At 40.1% G+C, this 27253-nt stretch overlaps 2 protein-coding genes across 3 annotated transcripts; one reads left to right on the top strand and one right to left on the bottom strand.

Moving 5' to 3' along the window:
- Positions 1-3042: 3042 nt before the first annotated feature.
- Positions 3043-10675, bottom strand: PRDX4 (peroxiredoxin 4). Of its 2 annotated transcripts, XM_053455656.1 has the most exons (8): positions 10359-10675; positions 7788-7905; positions 6987-7103; positions 6641-6763; positions 5722-5852; positions 5156-5190; positions 4696-4742; positions 3043-3174 (listed from the first exon to the last, which is right to left on the bottom strand). In XM_053455656.1, the coding sequence occupies exons 1-8, from the start codon at positions 10585-10587 to the stop codon at positions 3171-3173; spliced, it is 804 nt and encodes a 267-aa protein (XP_053311631.1). In that variant the 5' UTR covers positions 10588-10675; the 3' UTR covers positions 3043-3170. The 2 variants fall into 2 exon arrangements, with proteins under 2 accessions (XP_053311631.1, XP_053311630.1); XM_053455655.1 differs by lacking the exon at positions 4696-4742.
- A 4120-nt stretch (positions 10676-14795) lies between these two features.
- KLHL15 (kelch like family member 15) lies at positions 14796-21557 on the top strand. Its single transcript, XM_053457271.1, has 3 exons — positions 14796-15061; positions 15715-16426; positions 20040-21557. Exons 2-3 carry the CDS (start codon positions 15722-15724, stop codon positions 21147-21149), a joined length of 1815 nt encoding a protein of 604 aa, XP_053313246.1. The 5' UTR covers positions 14796-15061; positions 15715-15721; the 3' UTR covers positions 21150-21557.
- Positions 21558-27253: the final 5696 nt, after the last annotated feature.

Below are 27253 nucleotides of genomic sequence, written 5' to 3'. Positions count from 1 at the left end.
AGATTCCCTAACTGCGCCAGCCTTTTCCACTTCTGATAGAATACTGCTCCGTTCTTTCTACCACCCTCTCAATTAAGCAAAACGTTTTTACATTACATCTAAACCTAATTTATGGCCTTTTATTCTAACATTTATCTTCCTTTGAAATAAACTTCCCTCCTCTGCTGTTTAATCGCTTTAAGTATTTAAATGCTTCTATCACACTTCCTCTCTCTTCTTTCCCCCAAGCTATACACATTCAGTTCCTGTAGTCTTTCCTGATAATTTTCATCCAGCAAACCGTTCACCATGGCCTTTCGACAGCCCTCTTAAAAAATCCCGTCCGAAATGTCAGTATCCTTTTGGAGAGGGAGTCCACGTACACCCTTACACCTTCCATAGGCATTAAGATGTTAAGTAGCAGACAGGTGCTGCTAATCAAATGCACTTGATTAATCGACCATTAGCAAGTGTGGCCACCTCGATAAAAAACCAAAGCTGTAGCAGTTTGTTGGTCTGCAGCATTTGTGTGGGTTGAGACAAAGCCAAGGAGGAAAGTATTCTACAGTCAAATGTGAGGCTGTCGAAATGGGGTCATGCAACAGGACAATGATCCTTCTCCATTTTGGCTTTATTTTTGTTGAATAAATGAGACCAGCAGGTCATGTGTTCAGCTGAGGTATTTAACTACTTTTACACCCGCTGTGGAACAGATGACTTATGTCCTGGTAAGCAGAACCACAGAAGAGGGTATACTTTCTTTTTCACACGACTGGATATATATATATATGGAGATATAGATTATGATATATATATATATATATATATATATGAATGAGTGTCTGGGTATATTAGTTTATGGTTGGGTGGTTATATGTGAGTCTGCCTTATAGTGTGTCGGGGTGGGTATGTTTGAACACACCTTTGGGTATGTTAGTGAAAGCATGTTAGTATGCGTGTCTGTTAGTGCACAAACATTGGTACATGTGTGGATGTGTGTTAGTGTGAAGTGTCTGGGTGTGCATTTGTGCGGGTGCCCCACCCAAGGTCAGGCTATTGACCCCCCCCTTTGAATACAGTCACAATTAGCTATTTAATGAATCAACCTCTTTGCCTCACACTTTCAAGGCACTATGGTACTGAAAAATGGCATTTTATGGATTACATTTATAATGTGCTTCATTCATTTTACTTTTTAAAAGGCATCTTTAACCCCTTCAGTCCCAGGGGTGTTTGGTACTGATGTCAGAAATACCTCATTTATATAGAATTTTCATACTTTCCCAGCACTTTTAGGGAACATACCATAAGGTGTACATTATTCTTTACAAAGTCATAGAATTTTTACATAAGGTATTATGGGATTGCAACTCTAATTTTAAATAAACAAAAAAAATCCACAAAATTATATGTTTCTGTAAAGCAGACAACCCAGACTAACATATCAGGGGTATTTGGGCATTCTTCATGCAGCTATTTAGCCACCAATCACTGTCAAAAGTGGCAGCAGAAATTATTTCCTGCGCTTGAACACATCTCCTGCAGGGAAACTGTGGAATCCTGCCATGTATTTGTAAGGGGAGCGACAAAAAAAATCTAAAGTGATCTCTATGCTTTTATATGCATTAACGTTCTTATGTCCCTTTAATAGTTTTCTTTTTGAGGATTATTTGTGTTAGCAAAGATGCATACAAGCCTGTCTCACTCTGGTAAGGAAGGCGTGTTGGAAACATCAAATTTCTTTAACCCCTTCATTCCCCTTTAGACTTACCGGGACGTCCAAAAAACGCCTATTAAGAATCCCCTATGGACGTCCCGGTACGTCCAGCCCTTCGTGCAGCGTCATCCCTGCCGCTGCACGGGAGACCAGGCTGTCGTTTGACAGCCTGGACTCCCCACTGACAGCAGAAGCCAGCATTGCCGGCTTTCTGCTGTCCGATCTCCTGTAACAGCTTCCGGCATGAAAGCCGGTAAGCTGTTACACTGTAAACTGCCTGATCGCACAGTTTCAAATGCGCGATCGGGCATTCCCTTCCGGGTTGCGTCACTGCGGGGATATCCTGCCCTCCGATGAGGCACAGAGACGCTGCGATCTCTATGCAGGTCTGTGAGGACCTGCATAGGGATCACAGTGTGGTCGGTGCAGGGGGATCGCGGGGAGGGGAGTGAGAAACCATGTCTCTCACTCCCTCTCCCGTCCTGTAACAGAAAAGCTGAAAAAAAAAAAGTTAAATATTTTTTTAATAAATCATTAAAATATAAATACTAAAAAAAAATTATAATGTGAGCTGTGATGTCATAAGAAAAATACAAAAAAAAGGAAAAAATATAAAAAAAAGATTAAAAATGTATTAAAAAATCTTACTTCCCATTGCCCTAGCATAACATCTAGCCAGTATAACCCTCCTGCCCCCGTTCACAACCCCCAAACCCGTTAAGCCATAGGCATAAAAAGTATACAAAATTGTACACCTTATCGTATGCTCCCTGGTGCTGGGAAAGTCTGAAAAATCTATATAAATTAGGTGTTTATCAAATCAGGACACCTGAATTGATAAACTTGGAGGGGATTTTCCATCACTTTACCTAATTTTGTGAGGATTCAGAGGGAAAATGTAAAAAAAAAAAAAATTAGTTTTATTTTCTAATCTTCGCTAGTTTTTACAAAATTCCTCATTCTAAATTTTCAGCTAGTCATCCAACTATGGTATCAAACGAAAGCTCAATCTCTCCTTGAAAAAACAATATATAGTTTACATGGGTACACTATTCACAGGAAAGGAGAATAATCGCTAAACCGACATACCCCAAAAATGGCAAAATTGCTCCAGGCTTTGAGGTACCAAAAATCCCTGGGATTGAAGGGGTTAAGAAACATAGCTCGCTATATACATGCTAGGCCTCCTCACCCCTGTAATTTACATAATGCATATATAAAGACTGAGAACTATGTCCAGCAGATGTATACAAAAATGTTGGTTTTTATCATCTCCATTAATGGAAACGGGTATGTGATGAAAGTTACAACCCTGTATGGCAGAAAGAAAAAAAAAAAACACACAATTTAGTAACAAAATTCATAGAATTTTAATAACAACCAGGTTAAACATGTGCTGATCCATGCAGAGTAAATCAATACAGATGTCAGTGTTGCTTATCAAAATACTTCAGTTTTCCGGCTGGGTCAGGGATTATCTAAAAGAAAAAAAGGGGGGGAAAGCCATTTTAATAAGTTTAATTCTTATGCTACCAGCCAGTGGCAGACCAATTAAAAAATAACACATATTAGAGTACTTTTTGTTGCTTCTTCAAAGACAAGACATAAAATATGTCCTGTCCCGTGCTCCAGCAGAATGTTTATAATGTTTATTCTGCCTGAAGCAGCCTATCACTGCCATGAAAGGAATCTTATGGAGTCTTGAACCCCCTGAAACTCATGCACAAGCCACACATGGAGCTGGCTGGAGGCAAATGCACACAAACATGTGTTACTCAACTCAGAGCAGGTCTGACTGCAGCAACCGCAAAAAAGGACCAATTGCCCCCTCAAATACTCTAGGGTAGCTTTATGCACAACCTTAGCTTTCTTGAATTTTCTTACAACCTTCTAGCGTGTTTCCAGAACCGTGTCTCGATGCAAGGTTATGCTCTGATTTAATACTTCTAAGCACTGTGTAATCAAGCTCTATCTTTTACATTAAGTAAATTGGCAGGCAAACTCTGAATGTTCTCACTTATGAGAATAAACATATGTAGTCTAGGGATGCACCAAAATGAGAATTCTGGACCGAAACAGAAAAATCAGGATTCACTTGGCCGAAAAAGGAAATGCTGCCGCCCCCCCCCTTATATTTAAAAAACACACTTATTAAAAGTAACACCAAAAATTGTACAAAAAAATATATAATTAACAGCAATCGCACTCCTATCATGCCCAGGTGCCAGCATATGTGTGTGTGTGTATTATATATAATCAACAGCAATCACAACCCTATCATGCCCAGGCAACCAGTACATGCTGAAACCTGTCTAGCTGCCCCCTTGTGTCTGGATGCTGCCAGCAGTATGGGGTCTGCAGATCACAGCCTCCCTGTGCCGTGCCCCCCCCCAACACATCCATGCTATCACAAACACACATTCATATACTCATTCATTCACAGATTCATTCCCTCAATCCCACTTACTCGCTCATACAACCTCCCCCCACCTCCTTACCTGAACTGCAGATCTCGGTGCCGCTCACAGACTTCTGCAGGGGCCGCTGCTTCCCTCTCTGTGCGAACACCTTCTCTTACCCCCCCCCCAAGGGGAAGCAGGAACGGAGCAGAGTCATGTGACGTAACATCTGGGTGACTTCACGTGCCTTCTGGGTTCATGCTTCCCCTGGCCGGTACAAGAGACGCTGCTCGCACAGGGCCCCTGCAGACGATTACGTTTGGCCGTATTTTTTTTTTAAGTCGGCATCTTGCCGATAAGGCTTTTTTCGGGCACCGATGTATCGGTGAATCCCTAATATATACGCACATATTTTTACCCTGTACCTAATAAAGCAAGAAAAGCAGCAAACTACATTCTACAGCTATATGCACAAACAAACCTGCCACCACCAAAAGCACTTACTATGACAAACTAGCAAATAAGACAAACACCAGAGTGACATTGTCAGAATAGTTTCCAGTGATTCGTTAATGTTATGATAAGCCACATTTTACTTACAAATCCTCTCTCGGCCACCAGGCTTTCATGGCTTCCTCAGGGCTGATCTAATTTAACCAAATAGATTTGGTTAAATTAGACTCATTAGAGATAGGAGTTATATCATTCCAAAGCACCAGCTATGCTTTCCACATACATGAAAGATACATCATCAAAAGTAGACTTCCATCTAAACTACAATGACAAGGCCTGAGTGATCGCTTTCAACGGCAACAAAATAAACCTTTATTTAAAGATGCTTACAGAGGGTGAACTAGTAACTGTATTAGGGCAATGAGCTTGAAATTTGCCACCTCTTTCTACTACTCAAGCCGACGCTACCCCACGTGAGTGTATACTCTAACACAGCATCACATCTGGGTCCCAGAGCATAACGCATTGAACCCACAAGGTAAGCAGTAACAACTTACCATACTCAACTTTATGTTATTATGTTTATGTTATTTACAGAATTACTCACAGTTTCACTACCAGGTTTCCATCCAGCAGGACAAACTAAGAAAGAAAGAAAAAGAAAGAATTAAGATTTAAAAACGCTAACATCTTGTATTATATATAATTATTTATTGCAAGATCATCGATAACACTGCTTTTAGAGCAGTAGCATAAAATTTTGCTACACTGAGGAGATGCAGAGAAGTAGGGTATCCTCCACTATAACAGCTTTTGCTATGAACTAGTGTCAGTCATTATATATATATATATATATATTATATACACACACATATACACATATATATATATATATATATATATACATATATACACACATATATATATATATATATATATATATATATATATATATATATATATATATATATATATATATATATATATATATACACACACACACATATACACATATATATACACACACACACGCACACACACACACACACACACCACTGCTCAGTATCCCACATATAAAGTTCTTTGTGAAATAGAGCTTTTCCAATCACAAAAAAGGTAATGAGCAACAGAGTTTACTAGACCAGATTGTGTAATGAAAAAAAGCTTAGTTACCTTCCCCATGCTTATCTGTGTACTGGAACGCTTGAACAAGACGAAGAGTCTCATCTACCGATCGCCCAACAGGAAGGTCATTCATTGTAATCTGACGAAGAACTCCCTTGTCATCAATAATGAAGAGTCCTCTGTAAGCAGACAATGACATTTGTAAATTGTTAGGAACTAGGGCAGTCTCTATGACATAGTTACACCTCTGCGGAGGCGATTGAAATCAAGCGTTGAGTAAAGTCTTAAATAAATACACATTACATAATATAGAATAATGAAGGGTGCTCGATCTCCATACATAACCAAATTCACTTAGTAACACTACCTATATAGCATATGCTTTTTGTTTGACCATCTGTTTGAGATATTTAGTTTAAACCAGGTAACTTAAACTGATTCAGTGAACTACATGGGAAAGAATAATCATGGTGGTCCTGAGTAAAAACAAAACAAAAAATGCTGAGATGACAGGCCCCAGGTTTACACATAAGCTGCCATTATTATACATATTACTTTCTTTAACGTGTATACAGTTTAATAGATTTGCTATAGAGCATTTGGGTAAAGCGTGGTATTCACTTTACATTGAAAATAGAAATAAACCCAATATTAAATGCTGGCAGGAATTCACTAAAATTGAGTTGGAGAGGTGACTGAGCAAGCGTAACCATACAGGACCATCCACCTTCTTCTTGCAGGAAAAGTTTACTGGGGTTTGCCCTTCATTCTGTATCCAGAACCCCATCTTTAGCGCATAAATCCTGTGTATTTACCATGACCCACTGTAATTGCATTTTCCGTACCGTAATTATGAATCACAGATAGCAACAATATTTGCTGCCCTTTGGTCATATTTAATATATATAGATATATATATATGCATGCAAGTCATATCTTTTGTGAGAAAGTTTATGCATTGTGTCACCTGAGAGTGTGACCTTGGTCCTCCAAATAAACACCGTAATCCTTTGAAATCTGGTGTGTCAAATCAGAAAGCAAGGGAATCTTCATTGGACCAAGCCCACCTTGCTTACGTGGGGTATTGATCCTGTAAGAGAAAATAAAATGTCACAGAATCATTAAGAATTAGGAAAATATTCCATTAATGAAATGTATATGTACACACATAATAATAAAGCGTCCATCATGTTATTGCTGTGCCTGTTTCAGAGGCAAACAGGTCTTCATCACAATGCCTTGTAAGCAATAAGGTCATGTTTTAGATATTTCCGATGTGCTCCTACAATGTTATAGAAGAAAAATGTACAAACCATGCCAAGTGTGTAAACTGCGAGTCCACAGAGCAGGCGACAACTTCTGTGTTTATCGCTCTAAATTCTTCGATTCGGTCTCCAAAGGCAATTATTTCAGTTGGGCACACAAATGTGCTGGGAATAAAAAAGAAAAAAAAATTAGTAGAGAACAAAAGTCATCTAGAACTCTCAATGCACTATAAATATTTCATGTTCTAGTTCAAGTTAGGAAAACGCTCATCTAGGTATCTTAATGAAAAAATCGAATTGGATATTTACATCAATGCTTTTCATTCTTTTACAAATAAAAAAAGTTTAGAAGGCACATTTTATATAGAAAGGAGCCGTTGCTATTAGGAACGACGCATCACACGGGCATTGTTACATAAGGATTGTAGCAAATGGGTTAGAAATCGCCTGTATTACCCTGCCATTTATATAGGTTTAAGCATGCGTTTGTTGAGTCTCATTAGACCTCCCGGAAACTCCTGCACAAGCCAGCACTGGCCGACAGAGTATTCCAGACATGCGCGCTGGCAAGCAGGAGCCATGTTCAGCCAAACGCACCTCCTGCAAGCCATATTGATGGTTAAACATTTACTATGTTGGCAAGCATGTAGGTCAGTAAATAATACTGAGGTTTCCCCGTTTACACATGAAAACTTTGATAGTATCCATTGATCTATACACTTGTTGCCACAATTCATTTTTATTATTACTATTATTATCTAACAAAGTGTGGACTTCCATACTTGGATAGCAAATATATTTTAACCTGTAACATTTTCGGCTAGAAAACACAGCTCAAACTCTACTTACAAGTCAAGAGGATAGAAGAAGAAAACTAAGTATTTTCCTTTGTAATCCGTAAGTTTCAGTTCTTTGAACTCTCCATTGATCACTGCTGTTCCTTCCCAATATGGAGCTGGTTTGGAAACTAAAGGAAGGAAAAAAGTGAAAATGGTTACGGAGCAACAATTTTGTGTCACGCTCAGGCATTCACCAATTAAGAATATATTGGTCAGAAGTGTTAAGGGTAAAAAAAAAAAAGTTTTTTTTTTAATGAAATGCATCAAACCCTATATAGTTTCGCTACGGCCACGTTGAACGCTACGTCCAGACAGATGCTAAGCTCTGCAAATAAGAGGCTTGTGGAGGAGTTCAACGCGCCAACTTCATTATGCTTTATGAAGGGCCAACCACCGCAAGAATCTCCTGCAAGAGGGGCTGACCTGGCCCTGTATAAGGCATTGTTAAATCACTGAAGCACTTTTGGAGACATCTCCCCACATTAACCCTTGCAAAGGAAGTTCACTTGAAGCATTCTGCCCGTTTATCAGTTATGTCCCTTTGCCGTGTATTTGCACAGGTAAGAGAATATAATTAAAATACGCGAGATACACCCAGATGTATTGGCAGTCACTTAAGTGCCGTGGTGGATACACATTCCCAGGTTTGCCAAAGGTGTATCCATAATGCAGATGGACTAAAGCAAGAGCTACAACTCCCTCAATTCACTATGCACTGTAAGGGACAACCCCTGACAGATTCCTCTGCAATGTGGACAGAGTTGGCCTCTGAATAATGGATAATTCAATCAGTGAGGTGAGTAGCAAGAAATCCCACTAGTTTCAATATGCTTTATACAGGGACACCCAAGCTATACTTGGCTCAGAAGCTCACTGGGATCAGCCCTTCATAAAGCAAAGAGACAGCAGTAAAATCAATCCCCTACCAACTCCCTCCTTTGTGAATACACCCCAGCAGGTTGGTTTGATTTTCCACCTAACGGCCCCACCATGGCCCTGATTCAGCTAAAAATCCATACATTCGCCAGCAGGCATCTGACCTCCCGCCCAGCACCCTGCATTTTCTATGCCTTCAAATCACTGCATAAAGTTGTATAATTGGCACCCAAAAAATACAATGATTATGCACCAAGCATAACAATGACCACAGAGCCTCGTTAACATTTAATCATATTAACGCCCCAACCATTAAGCTTTAATTTCAGGTGAAAGGTCTGATAAGGTATTTCTGATTGAGAGAGAAAAAAACAAAAAAATCAGAACACAACACCGCATGAGGAACCTCATCTAAAGCCAAAGCGGTAATTGCTTTCTGGTGCACCGCAGCTCTGCGTTAAGAAAGCGGTCATTTCGAAATGAACCACATCGTTCATGTAAAGCAACAGCTTTATAATTAGACAGAAGAAAATACAGATGGGGCAATCAGAAAGAAGGGCGATATCTGGGGCTGGATTCTTCTCCATCGCTATTAAGCGGTGGCAATATACATCTTATCATAAGACACGTGGCTACGTGGGAAACCCTTAATTGGGTGCAGCAAACTTTATAAAGCAATTCAGGGTCCCTATGCTGTCCAACTTCTTGGGACGTTAACGTGTCTCGGAGATCACAAAGTCAGAGCATGATTGCTACTCCAAGTAATAGTCAGATTATCCTGTGATATGCGTAAAGCTATAAAATAGATCACATGACACATGATGTAATACAGCGATGGGAAATTAAACATGCATGGGATTGGTGTAAAGCCACCCCTTAATCTAAGACAAGACCCGATCAGGGGAAAATAAATAAATAGACTGTCATGGGGCAAAACCCCACATGTGGGAAATTCAGAAACCAGCAGGATCGCATGGCGGTTGAGCTACAATTTGCCAGTGAATAGCTCTTTGGGAACTTGGGTCCCTAAAATCATGCAGTTTCACCCTCTGATCCAGGAAATTATACTAAAAGGGGTTAATGAAAATACCCTCTACGTGCAGGAATGCTGTTTCTCTGTCAACGGCCTTTTATACATCGAAGACCAAAGGAACACTAAAAGTTTGGAGAAAAGATCTGAAATGCAGAAAAAATACCTAATATATTACATTTGAGTGGGGTTAAATTATATAGATAGATAGATATACACACATAGCATAAGTACAGTCTGACAGAGTCTGTGGCAGATGTTCCAATGCTTTTGAACATGAAGTTGAACCTTATCAACTGCACCAATGAGCTAAGGACAGCACAGCATAACCCAGCAACGGTGGGAAGACAGAGAAAAGGGAAACTCTGATACTCCAAATTACATGAACTACAACTCCCATCAACGGCTGGATAGATGTGATGGGAGTTGCAGCCAGAAACACTAGAATCCCAGCAGCTTGACCACGCAGGATTAAATGAGAAGGCACAGAGGACACCGATAGCCAACTCCTGGTTCTTTCCTAAAGCTGTGATCAGGGGAGTTCACCTCTCAGCACCCTCAGCCCAGTACAGGCTGGCTGTGCGTGATAAGGGTTGCGGTGCGATGAGCTCGGCGCTGTAGAAGAAGATAATAGAGAATTATGGCAAACGGCTGCTACATGGTAGGGTCACCCACTTTTAGCCTTGCTGAGGTGCAGAGAATGGTCGGACACCGGCACACGGGTCGCTTCCCCGGGGTAAACCTGTCCTCCCGCGTAAAAGTGACATTCCCCGTCTTGGCTTGATCGGCTAGGCCGGGACTGAGCCTGCTCCTTCTCCTCAGAAGCCCGGGATGGAATGAAGGCAGCCTGGAGTAAGAGAAAGCAAACAGCCGAGGACAGAAAGCGGGTCTGGGCCTCCATCATCTGCAGCAGCTCGGGGGACACGCAGCTAGCGGCCTCTGTAACTATCCGGAGAGTGAGGGGAGAGGAACCAGCTACTGGTGGGAGGGGAGGAGCCGCTGACAGGGAGGGGCAAATATGACAACTTAACCCTTTCAACTAATAATCTGTTCCCTGGTGAACCTGTGATAGCATTCATTTGTTTGATTTATTGCGGCATGCCGCCACTGTCAATATAATCTCTATCATATTAAATAGCCATAAACGTATTTACATAGCCACTGTTCCCATCAAAACTTATATGATGGCTATTAACCCTTGTAGTGTCTTGGGGCAGTCAATCAAACTTAATAGCAGGCCCTAGTAGTCCTCCTGTTTAAGACTTCATTGTATGAGTTACACTTGTGAGGGAGTTTCTTGAGTGTGTTCAGGTTATGCTTCTCACAACATGGACCAGTAGAAAGTCCTACCCAGAGGAAGGGGGGGCAAAAATGAGTCCAGTGACACAACAATTTTTGAAAAGGATGTCATCCTGAGTGACGTCCTGCTCTGTCAAACACATTCACCCGAAACTTATGATGTAATATGACATAATATAATACACACACACCCCCACACACTTTGCAGGATTGCTGTGGTTTCAGCTCCCTCGTTTCACTATTCATCATGAAGGGCCAACAATGGCAGGTTTCTCCAGCTGGGCCTGCATAAAGCATAACTTAATGGGAATGGAAACTGATTTAAATATCTGTTACACAGAGCCAGCAGCACTGCCTCTAATCCCTCGGCCCTTCATAACATATGATGAAGTTCCTGTGGGAATAGGGCCTGTCGTTCCTCTTGTATCTGTATGTCAATTGCTGCATTGTACTTGTCGTTGTGTAACATTATCTTCTTTGTACAGTGCTGCGGAATCTGTCGACGCTTTATAAATAAAGTATAATAATAATAGTAAAACGATGAAGTAGGGGAGTTAAAAACAATCTTACTATTGTAACTAGATTATGAAGAGGAAGGAGCAGGGCCTGAAGGAATAAGTTGTTCTACCACTTAAAGTTCTGCTATGAGCCTGTATTCATTGCCATTTTCTAACGCTGAACAAATATCCATTTTTCCATATATGCTCAGTAATACAAACATGTTCCTTACTACTTTAACCCTTTAAGGACAGAGCTGTTTTTTTTATTTTTTGTACCCTTCATTTTAATGCTTCTACAGTGCATGTTAAAAAATAACCGACACATTGAATTGAATTCCCATGATGCTCAGCCAGACATACTACTTCCATGATGCTGGCTGAGCGTCATGGGAAGTGCAGCAACAGTAAAGCTGCAGATGCTAACTGTGAACTAAAATTCCCATGATTCTCAGCCAGCCAGGTGTCCACCATAATTCTGGCTGAGCATCATTGGGTCCATCATCATTAGTCCACAGCAGCAGAGATTTTTTATTAAAAAAGGCTAATGTAAGCCTCCCTCCCAGGAGCCCTACACACTGTCTTTACACACACACCTGCCCATAAACACACATTTACACATACACTGCCCTTACACACACACATACATGTACACTGCCCTTACACACACACACATATACATATACACATACACTGCCCTTACACACATGAACACTGCCTTTACATGCACATATCCATATACACTGCCCTTACACGCACATATACATGTACACTGACCTTACACACACACACATATACACTGCCCTTACACCCCTTTCTCTCCATCTCTTATCTTTTACCTCTTCCTCCATCCTTCTTTCTCCAGCCTCCATCCTTTTACTGCTCCCTCTTCAGTACGCGCCAGCTATTGCTGCAGAGCGCAGGGATGACATCATATCCCCGTTCTCTGCATTATTTGCCGGCGCGTAGTGATTAGGGAGCAGTAAAGCGAGGTCTGAAGTGACAGACCTCGCGCTCCCTATTGTTGAGCCGACTAGAGGGAGATCGTGATCTCCCAACTAGTCTGCGGGCTGCAACTGCTGATCAGGCGTCTGTGCTAAAGTGCCACATTTAGCATGCATTTGGGGCTAAAGTGCCACATTCGGCATGCATTTGGTGTGCAATTTTTGAAGTCGGATTTTGACATCTGGCTATCCTGTGCCCATGTCCTATTTGGGACATCTTTAAGTAGAACAACTCAATTTATGCCCTAACACCATAAATGTTTGAAAACTAGACACCGTTAAACACCCTTCAAAAATCAAACGGCATGCCTATGATTTACACGCCACAAACTTTGGCAAAGGCTGAGGGTAGAATCTTGTGCATGGAAAGGGTTAAAATACTGGGATTTGAAATAACTTAGGGTGTCTAGTTTTCAAAAATATATGGTTTGATGGGGTTAAATTGCATTGGCTGGCTTCAAAGACACTCGAAATTGCGCATGGGGGAAGTATGACCACATTTTTTTTGATATGGTATTGAAAAAAAACAATATATAAGTTGTGTGGGTGCACTAAGGATAGGATAGGAGAAAATGACAGCTAAACATGAGCACTGCAAAAGTGTTGGTCACTAAGCCTTGGTCACTAAGGGTACAAACAATAAAAAAGCAGTCTGTTCCCTAAGGGGTTAAGAAATGTATCACAGACCCAACACCAAGGTCTCACATAGCTCCTAAAACAAAGTGATTCCCAAGGGCCAATGAGCTAAATAATGATTTGTGGAGACTCCAGAAAGCTGGATCAGTTGATACAAAAAGAGTGGGTACCAGAACTCGCCCACACCCAAAGCAGATAAACACCTCTTGAAACCCGTACGAAGGTGATAGTTTATCATAGTTAGGCTAGGTCTCCACTTGGTTTTTTTTTTTGCTAAAAACGCCCATAAAAACACCAATTCAGCCACACAGCGTTTTTTAGTGAAAAAACGCTGCAGCCAGATGTTAGCTGTTCTTCAATAGGAAATCGCACAATGCCATATCCACTTGGCGTTTTTCTGTTTGGCGTTTTTTCAGTCCTCTTCTGCTTTTTTGGGCTCTGTGGCAGTTTTTCAAAATCGCAGCATGTTGACACTCTGGCGTTTTTTGCAACGGAATCTTGGCGTTTTTCTCCAATAGAAGTCTATGGGAGAGAAAAAACGCCATGAAAAAGCCATGTGGGTTTTGCCTTGGCGTTTTTTATGGCGTTTTTTTCCACAGTTACAATGCAGAGGATGGACCCGGTATCTGTGTGTCCTACGAGAAATAGGCTGGAAACAAACAGTTTCACACAAAAACGTTCATATTGAATTTTACACCATTTGGAACAAACATGCCATTACAAACAAACAAACATACCCAACTGGATCCTGCGTGCCAAAACCAACAATTTGCACCATTATTTGGGGCCAATCTTCCTAGAGGAGCAGACATTCGGAATAAAGCATGCCTTACAAACCACAGAAAAGAGACAAAAGGCTCCGCCGGGGCGTGTTTAAGTAGAACTCTACCAAGAAAATTACATCAGGAGGGGGTTAGATACTTGCCATTATCCTAATCCCTTTTAGCTGAGTGAAAATTCCAACGTGTAAAGGCTGGAAAAAAAAGCAATTTCCACAGACAGACTAAAACGCCAAACGTTTTTCATCAAGAACCCAAGTGGAAACCTAGCCTTAAAGGGACAGCCTTGACCATGCCCATCGTATGCTTCAAATCATATGATAGCTGCATGGTCCCTTTCAATTTTAATAGAGGCCCTACTTCTCCTAAACAAAATTATGTAAAATTTGCACGGGTTCATCAAATATGCAAAATGGGAATCATGGTTCAACAAACATACGGTTAAAAATTACAATGGCCCTTAAGTTATAAAAACCCACCGGGCCTGAAGGGGTTAATTGTGGTATAACTACTGTAATCAGTAATTATTAATATATAATTATTTTAATATTATAACTGCTATCTGTTCTTTATTGATTTAATGACTGCATATGATAAAATTCTCATAATTAGGAAGAGAAGAAAATGAAACCTCCCAATTCCCCATACACACAGCCATAAGGCCCTCTGACAACTAAGAAATGTATTTCCCCACCGACCAATCATTGCAGAGTTCTAAGCCATGTGAGCACGCGACCAAACAAACTAACCGAGTCGGACATCTTACTTAAGGGAATTGAAGCCTACGTTTAGGCGTGGCAAACGCTGGGCCGCAACGGAAAAGGTGGGGTGTGATGTAAGAAAACAACGAATCAGGTATTTGTGTGAATGTCTGCAACCAATGAAAACAACCAGCGCCGTGACGTATCGGGGAGCGTATGGGGGTGTGGCCGGTAGTTAGAGTAATCGCTGCAGGTAGTAAGGTGTGTGTTGCTGTTGTGCTAAATGGGCGGATAGATAACGGGATCGGGCTGTGATGTGAAGGAGGAGGGGAAGAAGAGATACGGGCTTGGTCACGGTGATTGTACACAGAGAGCTGGGAAGTCGGTTTAGATAAGGCCGGATGTTTCACCCACGGCTGTCTGCAGGACCTGCTGGTGCCGCCTCTGTGCATTTGCTGCGAGGTAGGTAGTGTGCGCTCTCCTCTTAGCCATTACTCATATCTGCATCCCTGCAGGCCGTGTACCCACCTCACTCCATGCCAATCATCACTGTGATAGAAACCTTGGCTCTTATTAAACTGTGCATCTCCCCCAATTAAAATAATCCAAATTGGCATTAAAAATATCGTTTTAGGGCTATTGGTTAAGCTTCTTGTAATAGTTTAACGTGATGACCTATAGGGTCCACAAAACATGTTCATATCATGTAACCAATGGGAAAAAGTAATTGTGGTATGTGTCAGTTACCGTACATAATGTGTCATTTAAAACACAGGACTCTCTGATTAAAAAGTCCTGTTGTACTAAAGGTGTTATTAGATTGTAAGCTCACAAGATCAGGGCCCTCTTGTAATTCTCTATCAGTATATTTTAATGTTACTGTCACTTATATTTTCCCTGTTGTATAAGGGATGGGGAATCTGCCGATGCTATATAAATACAGTGTATGTATCTACCAAGGCCTTTTGCTATGTGTGCAATGTATTGTATGTTTGTATGAACATGGAAGCTGAAAATCAACTGGGTTCATGTTTCATATTAATGCAGTGTATGGATCAAACATGGAACCATGTTATCTGCGTCTTGACAGACAATTGCCCCTGTTTTTCTCTTAGGTAATTCATGGCTGGGGACGTGGAAGGGTATTCTTCTTCAATCCATGATGGCAGTGTCTCTGCTGGGTTCAGGGCACTGTACGAAGAGGGCCTCTTGGTCGATGTTACCCTTGTGATCGAGGATCACCAGTTCCAAGCACACAAGGCTCTGCTGGCTACTCAGAGCGACTACTTCCGCATCATGTTTACAGCTGACATGCGAGAACGTGATCAGGATAAGATCTACCTGAAGGGATTGACCGCAACGGGCTTCAGTCATGTTCTGCAATTCATGTACTATGGGAACATTGATCTGAGCATGGCAACTGTCCATGAGATTTTGCAAGCAGCCATGTACGTACAGCTCACAGAGGTAGTCAAATTCTGCTGCTCCTTCCTCATGGCTAAAATTTGTTTGGAAAACTGTGCGGAGATCATGAGACTGCTGGATGATTTCAGTGTGGATGTAGAAGGAGTGAGAGAAAAGCTAGATGCCTTCTTGCTGGAGAATTTTGTGCCACTCATGGCCAGGCCTGAATTTCTCGCGTACCTTAGCTTTGAGAAGCTCAAGAGCTACTTGGACAGTGACCGCCTGAGTCGATTCCCTGAGATAGAGCTATACGAAGCTGTTCAGGCCTGGCTGCGGCACGATAGGAGGCGCTGGAGGCACACTGATTCCATCATTCAGAACGTCAGGTTTTGTTTGATGACTCCATCCAATGTCTATGAGAAGGTTGGTGAGTTTGAAAGCACTAGACAGGACTCAACATTTAGCTAGGGCATCACTACCTCAATAGGTAAGATTCTTAGACTTGGTAGGATAGAACTCAGGAGCTAAGAAGAACCATCTATTTGTGACTAAATAAACACATGCCTTATTGTAAATATTCTTGTTGCTGTTATTAAAAGCAGTCTGATCTCTTAATATTGAGATTTTCTCAGCTAATGTGATGTTTGTGGTTTTCCATTAATATTTACTTAAACTCCTCAGTGGTCATTATAATATGCATCTGAAACTTTGCTTTACTCAGTACGTTCCCCGTCACCTAACCTCTTAGTTTGTTTATGCAGGGCTCCTCTGAATGGAGGACAGAGGTCGATTAACACAGGTAGCGCTTTTGTTGATGGTCCGAGACTTATTTGAAATGTCCCTTTGCGTACTTTCATGCGATTTTACTGATGTAGATTGGCTGCTAAAGCTTTGTCAAGGAATCTATTCTGTGGGTCTTGCAGTCCGTCGTGCCTGAGCCTATTCTACACACCACAGTATCATTAAAAATACAGTTTCAAAAATAAAACTTCGTATGTTACGACATGTTTAGCTGCTAATCCAGGTAGCTATGATTTGGGGATTTTGAGTGTACCCCTAGGGGTGCTCGGCATGCCTGGTATTGTCTGTGTAGCTCGGGTGTCTTGTTTTGAGTCCTCCTCCAAGTTGTCAGTGTCCCCCAATTCTTTTCCCAGTTCAGCAACTTGGAGAAGCTGTCAATGCATTTGAAATATATATGTGCTTTGGGAAACAGCCAATATGTCAGTCCTATCCAAGGTCAGAGGTCTTCTACTGAGACTAGCAACCCAACTAGGATCATCTTCTATTGAGTTCTTGAATGTACTGGCGTGGGGTTTTACATCAAGGCTATGATGTCTATGGTAAGCTCGGACACTGATGGTTGGTTAATGATGATGCTCCCCCTCCAAGACAACACTTCTTATTGCTTTAGACAATTCTTTATTTCTCCTAATGAGAGAGAACCACAAGTTGGATTCATGTGTGCTATGTTGTGGAAATAAATACCGTTTAGCCTGAAGGTTCTAAAACGACCTGTGGGGCGAAAGATCTGGATTTTGCATTTAGTCTCACGTTTTAATGTATGCTCCTGTTTAAATTTAATAAAATGTGGTTCTTTTTGGGGTTTTGTTTTTGTGAAGCAGATCAAAATATATTTTGTCTGTCCTTTTAAGCGTTCCAAGAGGAGTGGCACTCATGGCATTTAGCATTTCAATCACAGGTATCTCCTCCAAGACAAAGTAATTTAATAAAACTGTCAAGGTTTACCTGTCAAATGTATGGGTGCTTAGTGGATAATTTGATCTATGCTTTATGCAATGGTATGGAGACATCATCTGTCGGACCCAAGTTGGTTTCTTCTAATGGAATCTAGCCTTGACTGTCACGTGAGACGTTTGCTGACCATGCTGTAGTCCGGTGTAACAGATCACAGCATACAAGCGCGGGCTCGCAGTAAAATAATATGAGGCTCATGGTCGGCGACTGAATACTGAGTAAGGGAATGCTTGTCAATGGGTTGTGCCTGCCCCCCCCCACACACACACACTGCCCTCACTGCGCTCAGCACTGCACAACAGTATTTAATACTATAACTGCTGCAAAAAGGTAATGAAATATAAATAAGAATTTAATTCATCTGATCATTTTTTTTTAAATGTGTTTTAAGCACCTCCATATGGTCTTGTTTGTATTCTCTGTATGAGTGGGATCATGACTTTGTGTAATATTACTGCATTGGGTCATTTGTATGAACATCGATCTATAGTGATGTAAGTGTCTAAGGGAGCATTTAGCAGATTGTGTTCCTGTAGTTTAAACATAATCATGAGATAAAAAAGAGAATGCATTTGAATGATGCAATGTTGATAATAACTGATATTTTCTATTTTATTTGATAAATGATGATAAAAGTTATGGAGCGATGGTAAGGGAGGGGGTTATAATAAGGTACTAGATCAAGACGGAGTGTGAAAATTAAGCAAGGACGTTCCAGTGATTGAAATGGTGATTGCAATACCTTTTCTACTTTGTACCACAATTTCACCTTATTTCTGTTATATAGCGTTGCCATGTACTGTACAATGGGTAAACGGCACATAACGAGTAGTGCATAACATAACAATTTGAGTTACAGAAACTTATAATTTGAGTTACAGAAACTTATAATCTAGAAAAATGTATAGATATACATGTATAGTATAGATATATATATGTGTGTGTGTGTCAGCTGTTCTTTTAAGTCTAGTTTTTTTTGGTACGTCTTGGGCTGCTGTTTGAGAGCGGTAGGATAGATCCTTCTTCGGTTCTACAGAATAAAGCTTCTGTATGATAAATTACATAATGTGTGAGATAGTTGGTCCATGTTTTCCTAAATCTATGTGCTAATGAAAAACACAATTTAGCAACAGTTGACTGGGGAGTGTTCTTGCCCTCCTCACCTAGATGAAGAGGTACCCAACGAAGTGGGTAAAAAAGAAAATGAACAATGCAACTGAACTTTTAAATCGCTGTCAGTAAAATCTGTCCAAGCAGACGTGTTAAATAAGAAGAAAGATAAAATCTAGGCAAGTTCCTAGTCCCTACACCCTCTTTGGGCAACCTTATTATAGAATTAATATACTGTTCATCCCCATTTTGCATTACATTAAAGCCTCTAGACTTTTAAGAATTCAGTTTTTTCACAGCTTACGCTGACCCTCTGTGCTTTCTGGGCATCCATTTTCGGAAGGTAAGTGTAATACACGCAGTAAATAAGGGCTTGATACGTGTTTCTACTGCGTGGTCACGTAACGTGCCCGTCTCCAGGCAGCGGGAAAGTCAGTTTTTGGAAGCGTGAGACTTTTTTTTTTTTTTTCTCTTTAGAGCTGGTTGTGTTAATAGGTTAATCCTTTGATACCGGGAAGCAATTCCTAATTGCCATGATGACCTAGCATGGGGTTTATCAAACCTTGCAGTAATCGGCGATCTGCGAGTACGAGATAAGTCTGCTGTAAGATTATGCCTTCACATCTACATTACATACAGCTATCTACTTTTTTTATCTGTAATTTTGATTATCCTTCTAAACAAACCATGTATGTCCAGTTCTGGAGCACTTGGGGTACTGTTACTGTTGGGTAACTTAATTTATAATTACATTTGTATAGATTAACACTGACGTTCTAGGCAAACAGGAAAGGCTGTGTTGAGTAAACTGGCAGGGTAAATCAGTTCAAATAGGCCTCTATGAGGCATGGCTGGTGTATATTTCAGAAGTTTACCTCGGGTCTCGATACAGGATTGGAAACATATTGCTTTTATACACTTTTCCCCTGTGGTTCGGTGAAACTAGCCAGGTGCAGCTAAAAAAAAATATCAAATCATTATTAAACCAGTTTAATTGTGGTTTTTTTGTGTCTGGAATATAAAACTTTCACATTCGATACATTTGTGCCTTTTTTTTTTTTTCTTTTTCTTTCTAATACTTCCTTATGTTAGTACATTATTCCTCTGAACTTTGGTTTCTTTGTCAGGTAATTCAGATTTACCTATTTGTGTTTCTTCATTATTTTCACAGGTGAAGACATCTGAATTTTATCGGTACTCACGCCAACTGCGACATGAGGTAGAGCAAGCCCTAAACTACTTCCATAATGTCAGCGAGCAGCCTCTGATGGAGATGAAATCAAACCGCATTCGCTCGGCCAAACCTCAGACTGCTGTTTTCAGGGGCATGATAGGTCACAGCATGGTCAATAGCAAGATCCTTCTATTGCACAAGCCACGCATTTGGTGGGAACTAGAGGGTCCTCTGGTACCTCTCCGACCTGACTGTCTTGCCATTGTCAACAATTTTGTCTTTTTGCTTGGAGGTGAGGAGCTGGGGCCTGATGGAGAATTCCATGCCTCTTCCAAAGTGTTTAGATATGATCCCCGGCAAAACAGCTGGCTGCGATTATCAGACATGTCTGTGCCACGCTCAGAGTTTGCTGTAGGCGTCATCGGGAGATACATATATGCTGTGGCTGGGAGGACGCGAGATGAAACTTTTTATTCCACTGAACGTTATGATATAATAGAAAACAAATGGGAATTTGTGGATCCATACCCTGTCAATAAATATGGACATGAGGGCACTGTTCTAAACAATAAGTTGTTTATCACTGGAGGGATTACCTCATCGTCTACATCCAAGCAGGTGTGCGTCTTTGACCCAAGCAAAGAGGGTACTGTGGAGCAGAGGACCAGGAGAACGCAGGTGCTCACAAACTGCTGGGAGAACAAATGCAAGATGAACTATGCTAGATGTTTTCATAAAATGATCTCCTACAATGGAAAACTGTATGTATTTGGTGGAGTGTGTGTCATTTTAAGGGCATCTTTTGAATCCCAAGGCTGCCCTTCAACGGAAGTTTACGATCCAGACTTGGATCAGTGGACGATTCTGGCATCCATGCCGATCGGCAGGAGTGGTCACGGAGTGGCCATCTTGGACAAACAAATCATGGTGCTTGGTGGCCTTTGTTATAATGGTCACTACAGTGACTCAATCTTAACATTTGATCCCGAGGAGAACAAATGGAAAGAGGACGAATATCCCAGAATGCCTTGCAAGCTGGACGGCTTACAAGTATGCAGTCTACATTTCCCAGAATACGTTTTAGAGCACATGAAACGCTGCACCTAAGTGCAAAATTTGTTCTTAAATATTTTTTTTTTTTTTTTTTACAATAGCAATTTTTTGGGGAAGATTTTGGTTTTTTTCTTTTAACAATTGTGATTTTGCTAAACACTATTGTTTTATGTTAACGTAATATTAAATTCTTCCAGGAAAAAAAAGAGCAATGAAATCCATTTCTGTCAAAAATGTATTACAAAATTGTAAAGCTGCAGGCTAGGTTTGTATGTTCAGTTTAGGTTTTTATTTATTTTTTCTATTTATTTTCTTTTCCTATTGTGCTTATCTCCTGTTTTTTAAAAAAAATGAAAGTGTTCGAGCTTGTGAACGTTTGCAATTAAAGGCTCAATTGGTCATGCCTTCAGAACAGTTTTTAGATACTCATTCTTGCAAGCACTGTTTTATCACTGATTTTCCAGAAAACATGTTAGTTTTGCTGCTCCATGAAGGAGAGGTTCTACAAAATCAAACCTAAATAAGTCTTTCAATATAAACTTTTTTTTAAAAATTTTTTCCTTCAATGTGATTGGCTTGTAATGACATTTTCTCTTATTTTTTATATGGACCTGTTGAGCATGACTTAGAAATCTTAGTTTTTAGTGAGAGCATCGGAGCTTGCGTGTCCTTGCGTGTCCTTGCTACTTACTTTTCTCCAGTTGACGCTGCACACCCAGCTGGGCGTAGAATCTTAAGATGTGTGTTCATACAGCTATTTTGGAATTAAATTTTTTAAAGTCAGCAGAACAAATGTGATTGGATCTATATAACCCTATTAATATTTGCACCAGAATTGCTCCCGATATGTTGAGTTTAGTAGGGAAAAACAACCTAAAAGTGCACAGATCTGTTTTTCTCCTCTTTTAGTAATTACTCCTTAGAGACAAGAATTATTCTGCCCCATATTACGTTCCGCTGTTCTGTCTAGATCATTATAGATTGAAAAATAGATCAATAGCTATGTATGTATACACAGTTTATTATAACTTGCACTGATTAGATTTACTGTTTCGTCCAAAATGAAGGGTTTTTTTTCCTACAGCTATGGGGTACGACTATCATTTGATCTCCACAAAAAACATTCTCAGCCAGGGTATAGGTTAAGAACCCTTTTTCTAGTCGTATAGATGAGCAAAATGGAGGCAAACCTGGTGCTAAGTGGCATGTAGAGGCTGGCAAAGCTTTACAATTTTGTGCAATGTTAAATTCAAACTTTTTGTTCTATAAAAGTTTTGTGCAAAATTAATAATTACAATTTTGTGTATCTGTTCTTCATGCTCCTGTGTTTGTTTCGTTTTTTTTATACTGGATATGTAAATATTGTTTGAGTTTTTAGTTTGTTTTTTTTTTGTTCTCGTTTTTCTTCCTTTTTACATACTACTGATAACGGCATCCCCAAAGTCTTTCTTCATCTATACCACAAGACTCCCCGTTGAAAACGTATACATAAGGAACAGAGGCAGAAATGTATTAATATGTATAGATTAATAATGTATTTAGATATATATCACATATAGACCTAAACCATGTTCTTGAAAAGCTGTATTTCCTTACAGTTGATGCTGCACTGAAAAATTCATACGTAAAGGCAAAGCTTGGAACGGCTACATGCCAGATATTTATGGTGCTGACTGCAACTTCAAGTTTGTGTATAACCGGATTGAGATTCTGAACTCTATTAAAGGGGAACTCCCACATGCTTTTATGGCCTTCAGTTATTTTCCTATGTTGGAGGAATATACATGTATTGGTGGCAAAAAAAAGCACAGATAGTAAATCATGAGGGCCCACCTACCCATGTTCTTCTTTGTGGCGCTTTTTCTTGTGACTTGGATGCCTCTTGGGCCACACTGATTGCATTGTACATGATGCAGGCAAAGTATTTGTGCAAATATTTATGCAGCTAATGTCATCACATGTCCTTCTGCAAGGCCACAGTTCAATTTTATAGCATATGCGACAACACACTATTCACGGACAGCGATTCTCATGTCTGCCCAGGCTAGTACAGCCTCTTAGCTTCTGAAGTCTGGTTAGGAGAGGTGATACTCAACCCTGGTGAAAACAGGAATCTCCTTCAAGTAACAAAAACTTACTTGGCCCATATCGCTCGGCATTCTCCTGACATTAAAATGGTGGGAGTTCCTCTTTAACATCACTTAAGGAACTAAAATGTTATTACTTAAATCTCTTTTGCACTTGCTCCTCGTTGGTAGAACTCTCAGGACTTGTGGGTGGCTGGAGAGGCTATATGGCATTTATGTATTAAAAAAAAAAAACAATGAGAATTTGTACTGTTGAGTGATTCTGCGATATAAGACTTCTTTATTTTGGATTTTTTTTTAAGTTGGTGGTTAAGGCATGTGCTGTGATGGTTACCTATAATACCCTCAAATATATATCCCACTGAGAAAAAAAAAAGTACTTGTTATAATAGACGTTGACCATAAACTACGACCTGACCAAAAATATCTTTCAGAGCACAAGAAATGTCCTGGGGAGATGAGCTGAGGTATGATATCTTCAGAACCCAAATGTCTATGGAAGTGAGCCAGTGTTATTTGTGTGTGAGGCCAGGTAATCTCTTCCAAGGCCACTCAATGTGTCTTTACATCTCATTTGCCAATATGTTAAAAGCTTTTAGTCTTGTTTTGTTGTGCCTTTGTCAGGCAGATGTCTCCTCTGAAGAACATATGCAAATTTTTAGGCCTATTAATACTTTTCATTAGAATGACACTGTTAACCTATGGGTTTTCAGGGTTATAACCAGTCTTCTGGTGCCCCTACAGCTAATACATGCATGACATTCATATAACCCAGTGCTACCACCTCTTGTTTTCATACTAGCTGCTAATGAGCTCCACTCTTGTTTATGAAGAGCGTGGCGGTTATGCTGTACCTCAGGGAAAATAGCAACCATTCCTGTTTCTAGAACGGTGAGGTTATGAATTCAATAACTGTGCTGGCTTAGTAGTTTGGTAACTGTCCCTGCCTGGGAGACACGAGTGGTGAGACAGCCACTCCATTTAACAACATAGTACAATTAAATATCTTCAAGTTGTTGTGATGTTGGACCAGAGTGGCCAGCTTGCAAACTGGGAAAATGCCCAGTGGGCTGATGGCACAGAGCACATACCCTTTCTGCTGTTCAAGTAGCAGATCAAGCCCTTTAGTGTGTGGTCCTATTGGCTTTAAAGTGCTGCCCTGGCTCTTCACCCTTCATTTCATCACTTGGATCACTCCTGTCAATGCCCCCCCCCATGTCTGGTGGGATTAGCTCCATGTAGATAAGGTTCTCCATAACTCTGAAACATCCCATTGCCAAGCTTTTCTTGAATGGATAACAAACTGGACACACTACAACAATTTAATGTGGCGTTTTATACTTTTCAAGAACTTAAGTGTAACTTAACTGGAAAAGTGTAACTTTTTTATTTTTATTATATTTGAAAACAGGGTCCAGATGTTGTTGGATTGCAGCCAGTTGTTAAACTTCATGGAATGCACAATGCGCACTTGGGATGGGAACTAGCGATAATAGAGATCTCCTGACAACGTTCCCTTTAGTAAATAGACCTCCGGGAGTTCTAGTGTTGTTAACCACAAGATTTTTGGAATAGAGGAGAAACATGGTTTCTCCCTCTGGTCTCCTCTGCACTGTTCTTGTGATCAGGAAGCAGAGCTCCATATCAATGGCTGATTTCTGTTAGTGATGATGGCTCCTCTTGACAGGGGAGAGTCCATCCTGATCTCCTATGCGGTGGAAAATAGCGAATATATTAATACTTCCTAAGGGCCACCCTAGAACCTTTTTAATGGATGTGCATAGGGTGATCAACAGGTCAGTTTGATACTAGCAGTAACCAAGGTGCTAGGTTATAGTACTCCAGCTGCATCTCTACAGCCCCTATCATCATTGGCCCGAGCCGAGCAACCCATTTTGAAGAAAGTGGTTGATGCTTAAAAAGCTAAAGCTTGGCCAGACATAATAGGTTTTTAAAGTCCATTTTATATTATAAGATTTTAGAATCTGAAAAAAAGCTAGTAACTGCAAAACTGATCAATCTACCATTTATTTTGAAGATGCTACTCTAGCTCTAAAATGTATATGATGGCTGTATATGTTACCTGATGTTTTATTTTTCTTCTTCATCATCCAAATGGCTAGAGGGATTCATCCTCTATAGACATTTAGGATTCCCCATCCTCTGCTCCACTCCTTTGCATTGCTGGAGATACTTTTAGCTGAATTCTGGCTCCTGTTGGATTTCCAGGGGTCAAACGTTTTACATGTTTAAAAATGTCAGTAATTTATTTATCTGGCGTTTGAAAGATTAAATCTATAGAGAATTATACCATGTCTGCAATTCCCTGGTCAACTCACTGATCTCTTGTATAAGAGGAGTGAGGAAGATGCCATGCTATAAAGTGGAATCAAGTTGCATTTTTAAACCAAAAGATACATGTAATTAACTCCATCACTAAGTGAAATGAAAAACACAGTTCATGGGTAATCTAAAATTTGAAAGACTGTTCACAAAGTTAGATACCAGGAAAACCGGGGAAAAAAATCCTGCTTGCCACAAATAACGTTTTTAGCAGCTTTTACATTTCTTGCTCCATACATTATCATCATCAAGGCACTCTTGCTTTTTTTTTCTATAATTTTACTCAAAAAACATTTATAAATGGGTAGAATGGGTTTCTAAGGGTTAAACTAAAAAAATGTGTTTCTAATAATAGTTTTAGATGTGTAACTGCATTATCTTCAGTGGGTCAAGGACTCAGGGATTTTTTTCAGTAGTTTGACTATACTTGTACTGTATTTTTATTATTGTTTTTATGGTGGTAAGAGCGTTTGGAAACATAGAATTTGGCAGCAGATAAGAATCACTCGGCCTATGCAGTCTGCCCATTTATTCTGATGTAAAGACTCAGACTTTAACCAGTCCTTGGTCTCATCCTAGATCCAGGATTTTTTTTTCCTGGAGGTTTTTGTCTATCCCATACATATTTGAATTTCCTCGCTGTATTAGCATCTACAACTTCTATTAGTGAGTTTCTTGGGCAAGAAAGATTCAGCTGACCTTGAATAACGTATAGATAAATCTGTGAAAAGTTGTAAAAAACCTTCCATGTTACCTATGCATTATACAAGACAAACCCAAGAAAGTCCTAGAGGAGAAGCTCACCAAGGTTTGCACTCAATAACAGACTAATATCAGGAAGCTTGTATGTTCAATTCTCCTGCACATGCTCTTTTTAGTGAATAGACCCAGTTGTATATTCTGGCCCTGTGGAGACAGTTTCAAGGGCTTGGCAGCCCCTCTTCCCCGGGATAGATTGTACTATTGGGTTAGCAAACTTCCCAGCGCATCATTTCTTCATGGGCCAGTTAAGGAGATAAACCATCCCTGGTTCAGACCTAGCACAGCGCCCTGCAAAGATACTGAATAGTCCTCTTTGTATAAATTCTAAGTGTGTATAATGCTAATTTCAGCAAAATAGTCCTGGCTATCCATTTTCCATTTCAACAGGAAACCTCCCCAACTTTTATGGGCTTGTTTTCAATGAGCAATCTCTTTTAATGACAGTCTATGAGAAATATTCAGAGCAGGTACCTCTACTTCTATAATTATTCATATCTTTGCTTCTTCTAATAAAGCAGGTTTTTACACAAGTTATTTTAACTTATATATATGTACCCCGTGCACCGAAGTCCTCTTATGAACTTCTGGGGAAAAATTTAAAGTTAGGTACAGTGGAACAATGATAAAAATGTCTATAACAGTGCAAATTACCTTTCTTCAGCTTGCTGAGAGAATACAGCAACATATGACCCTTTTATCATCTATCTTCCTAAGGTTGAATATACCATTTCATATAGGACAGGTTATATTTTAGGTATAGGTTTCCTTTAAGTAAATATTCAAGAGAAGGTACTTTAGGTAAAACAATAAAATAAATAAACTATATAGTAAAACAAACGAGTTTATAATACAATACCTAAAATATATGTACTCAAGACTAAATGGGTTTTTAATGCAAAATATATGTTCAAATACTGATGGCCTTTTGCATTTTTTTTTTTTTTTGAAAGCCACGCCATAATCGTA

The sequence above is a fragment of the Spea bombifrons genome, chromosome 2, assembly GCF_027358695.1.
Source record: "Spea bombifrons isolate aSpeBom1 chromosome 2, aSpeBom1.2.pri, whole genome shotgun sequence".
NCBI lineage: Eukaryota > Metazoa > Chordata > Amphibia > Anura > Pelobatidae > Spea > Spea bombifrons.
Note: the sequence above shows the minus strand (reverse complement) of the source record. Positions and strands in the feature narration are given on the sequence as shown.

Coding starts and splice junctions, on each gene's coding strand:
- PRDX4 (XM_053455656.1), bottom strand. CDS start 10,587: ATGATGGAGGCCCAGACCCGCTTTCTGTCCTCGGCTGTTTGCTTTCTC. Junction 5,853..6,640: donor GACCAAGGTCACACTCTCAG/GTGACACAATGC, acceptor GTCTGCTTACAG/AGGACTCTTCATTATTGATG. Junction 5,191..5,721: donor CACAGATAAGCATGGGGAAG/GTAACTAAGCTT, acceptor TTTCTTTCTTAG/TTTGTCCTGCTGGATGGAAA.
- KLHL15 (XM_053457271.1), top strand. CDS start 15,722: ATGGCTGGGGACGTGGAAGGGTATTCTTCTTCAATCCATGATGGCAGT. Junction 16,427..20,039: donor CATCCAATGTCTATGAGAAG/GTTGGTGAGTTT, acceptor TTATTTTCACAG/GTGAAGACATCTGAATTTTA.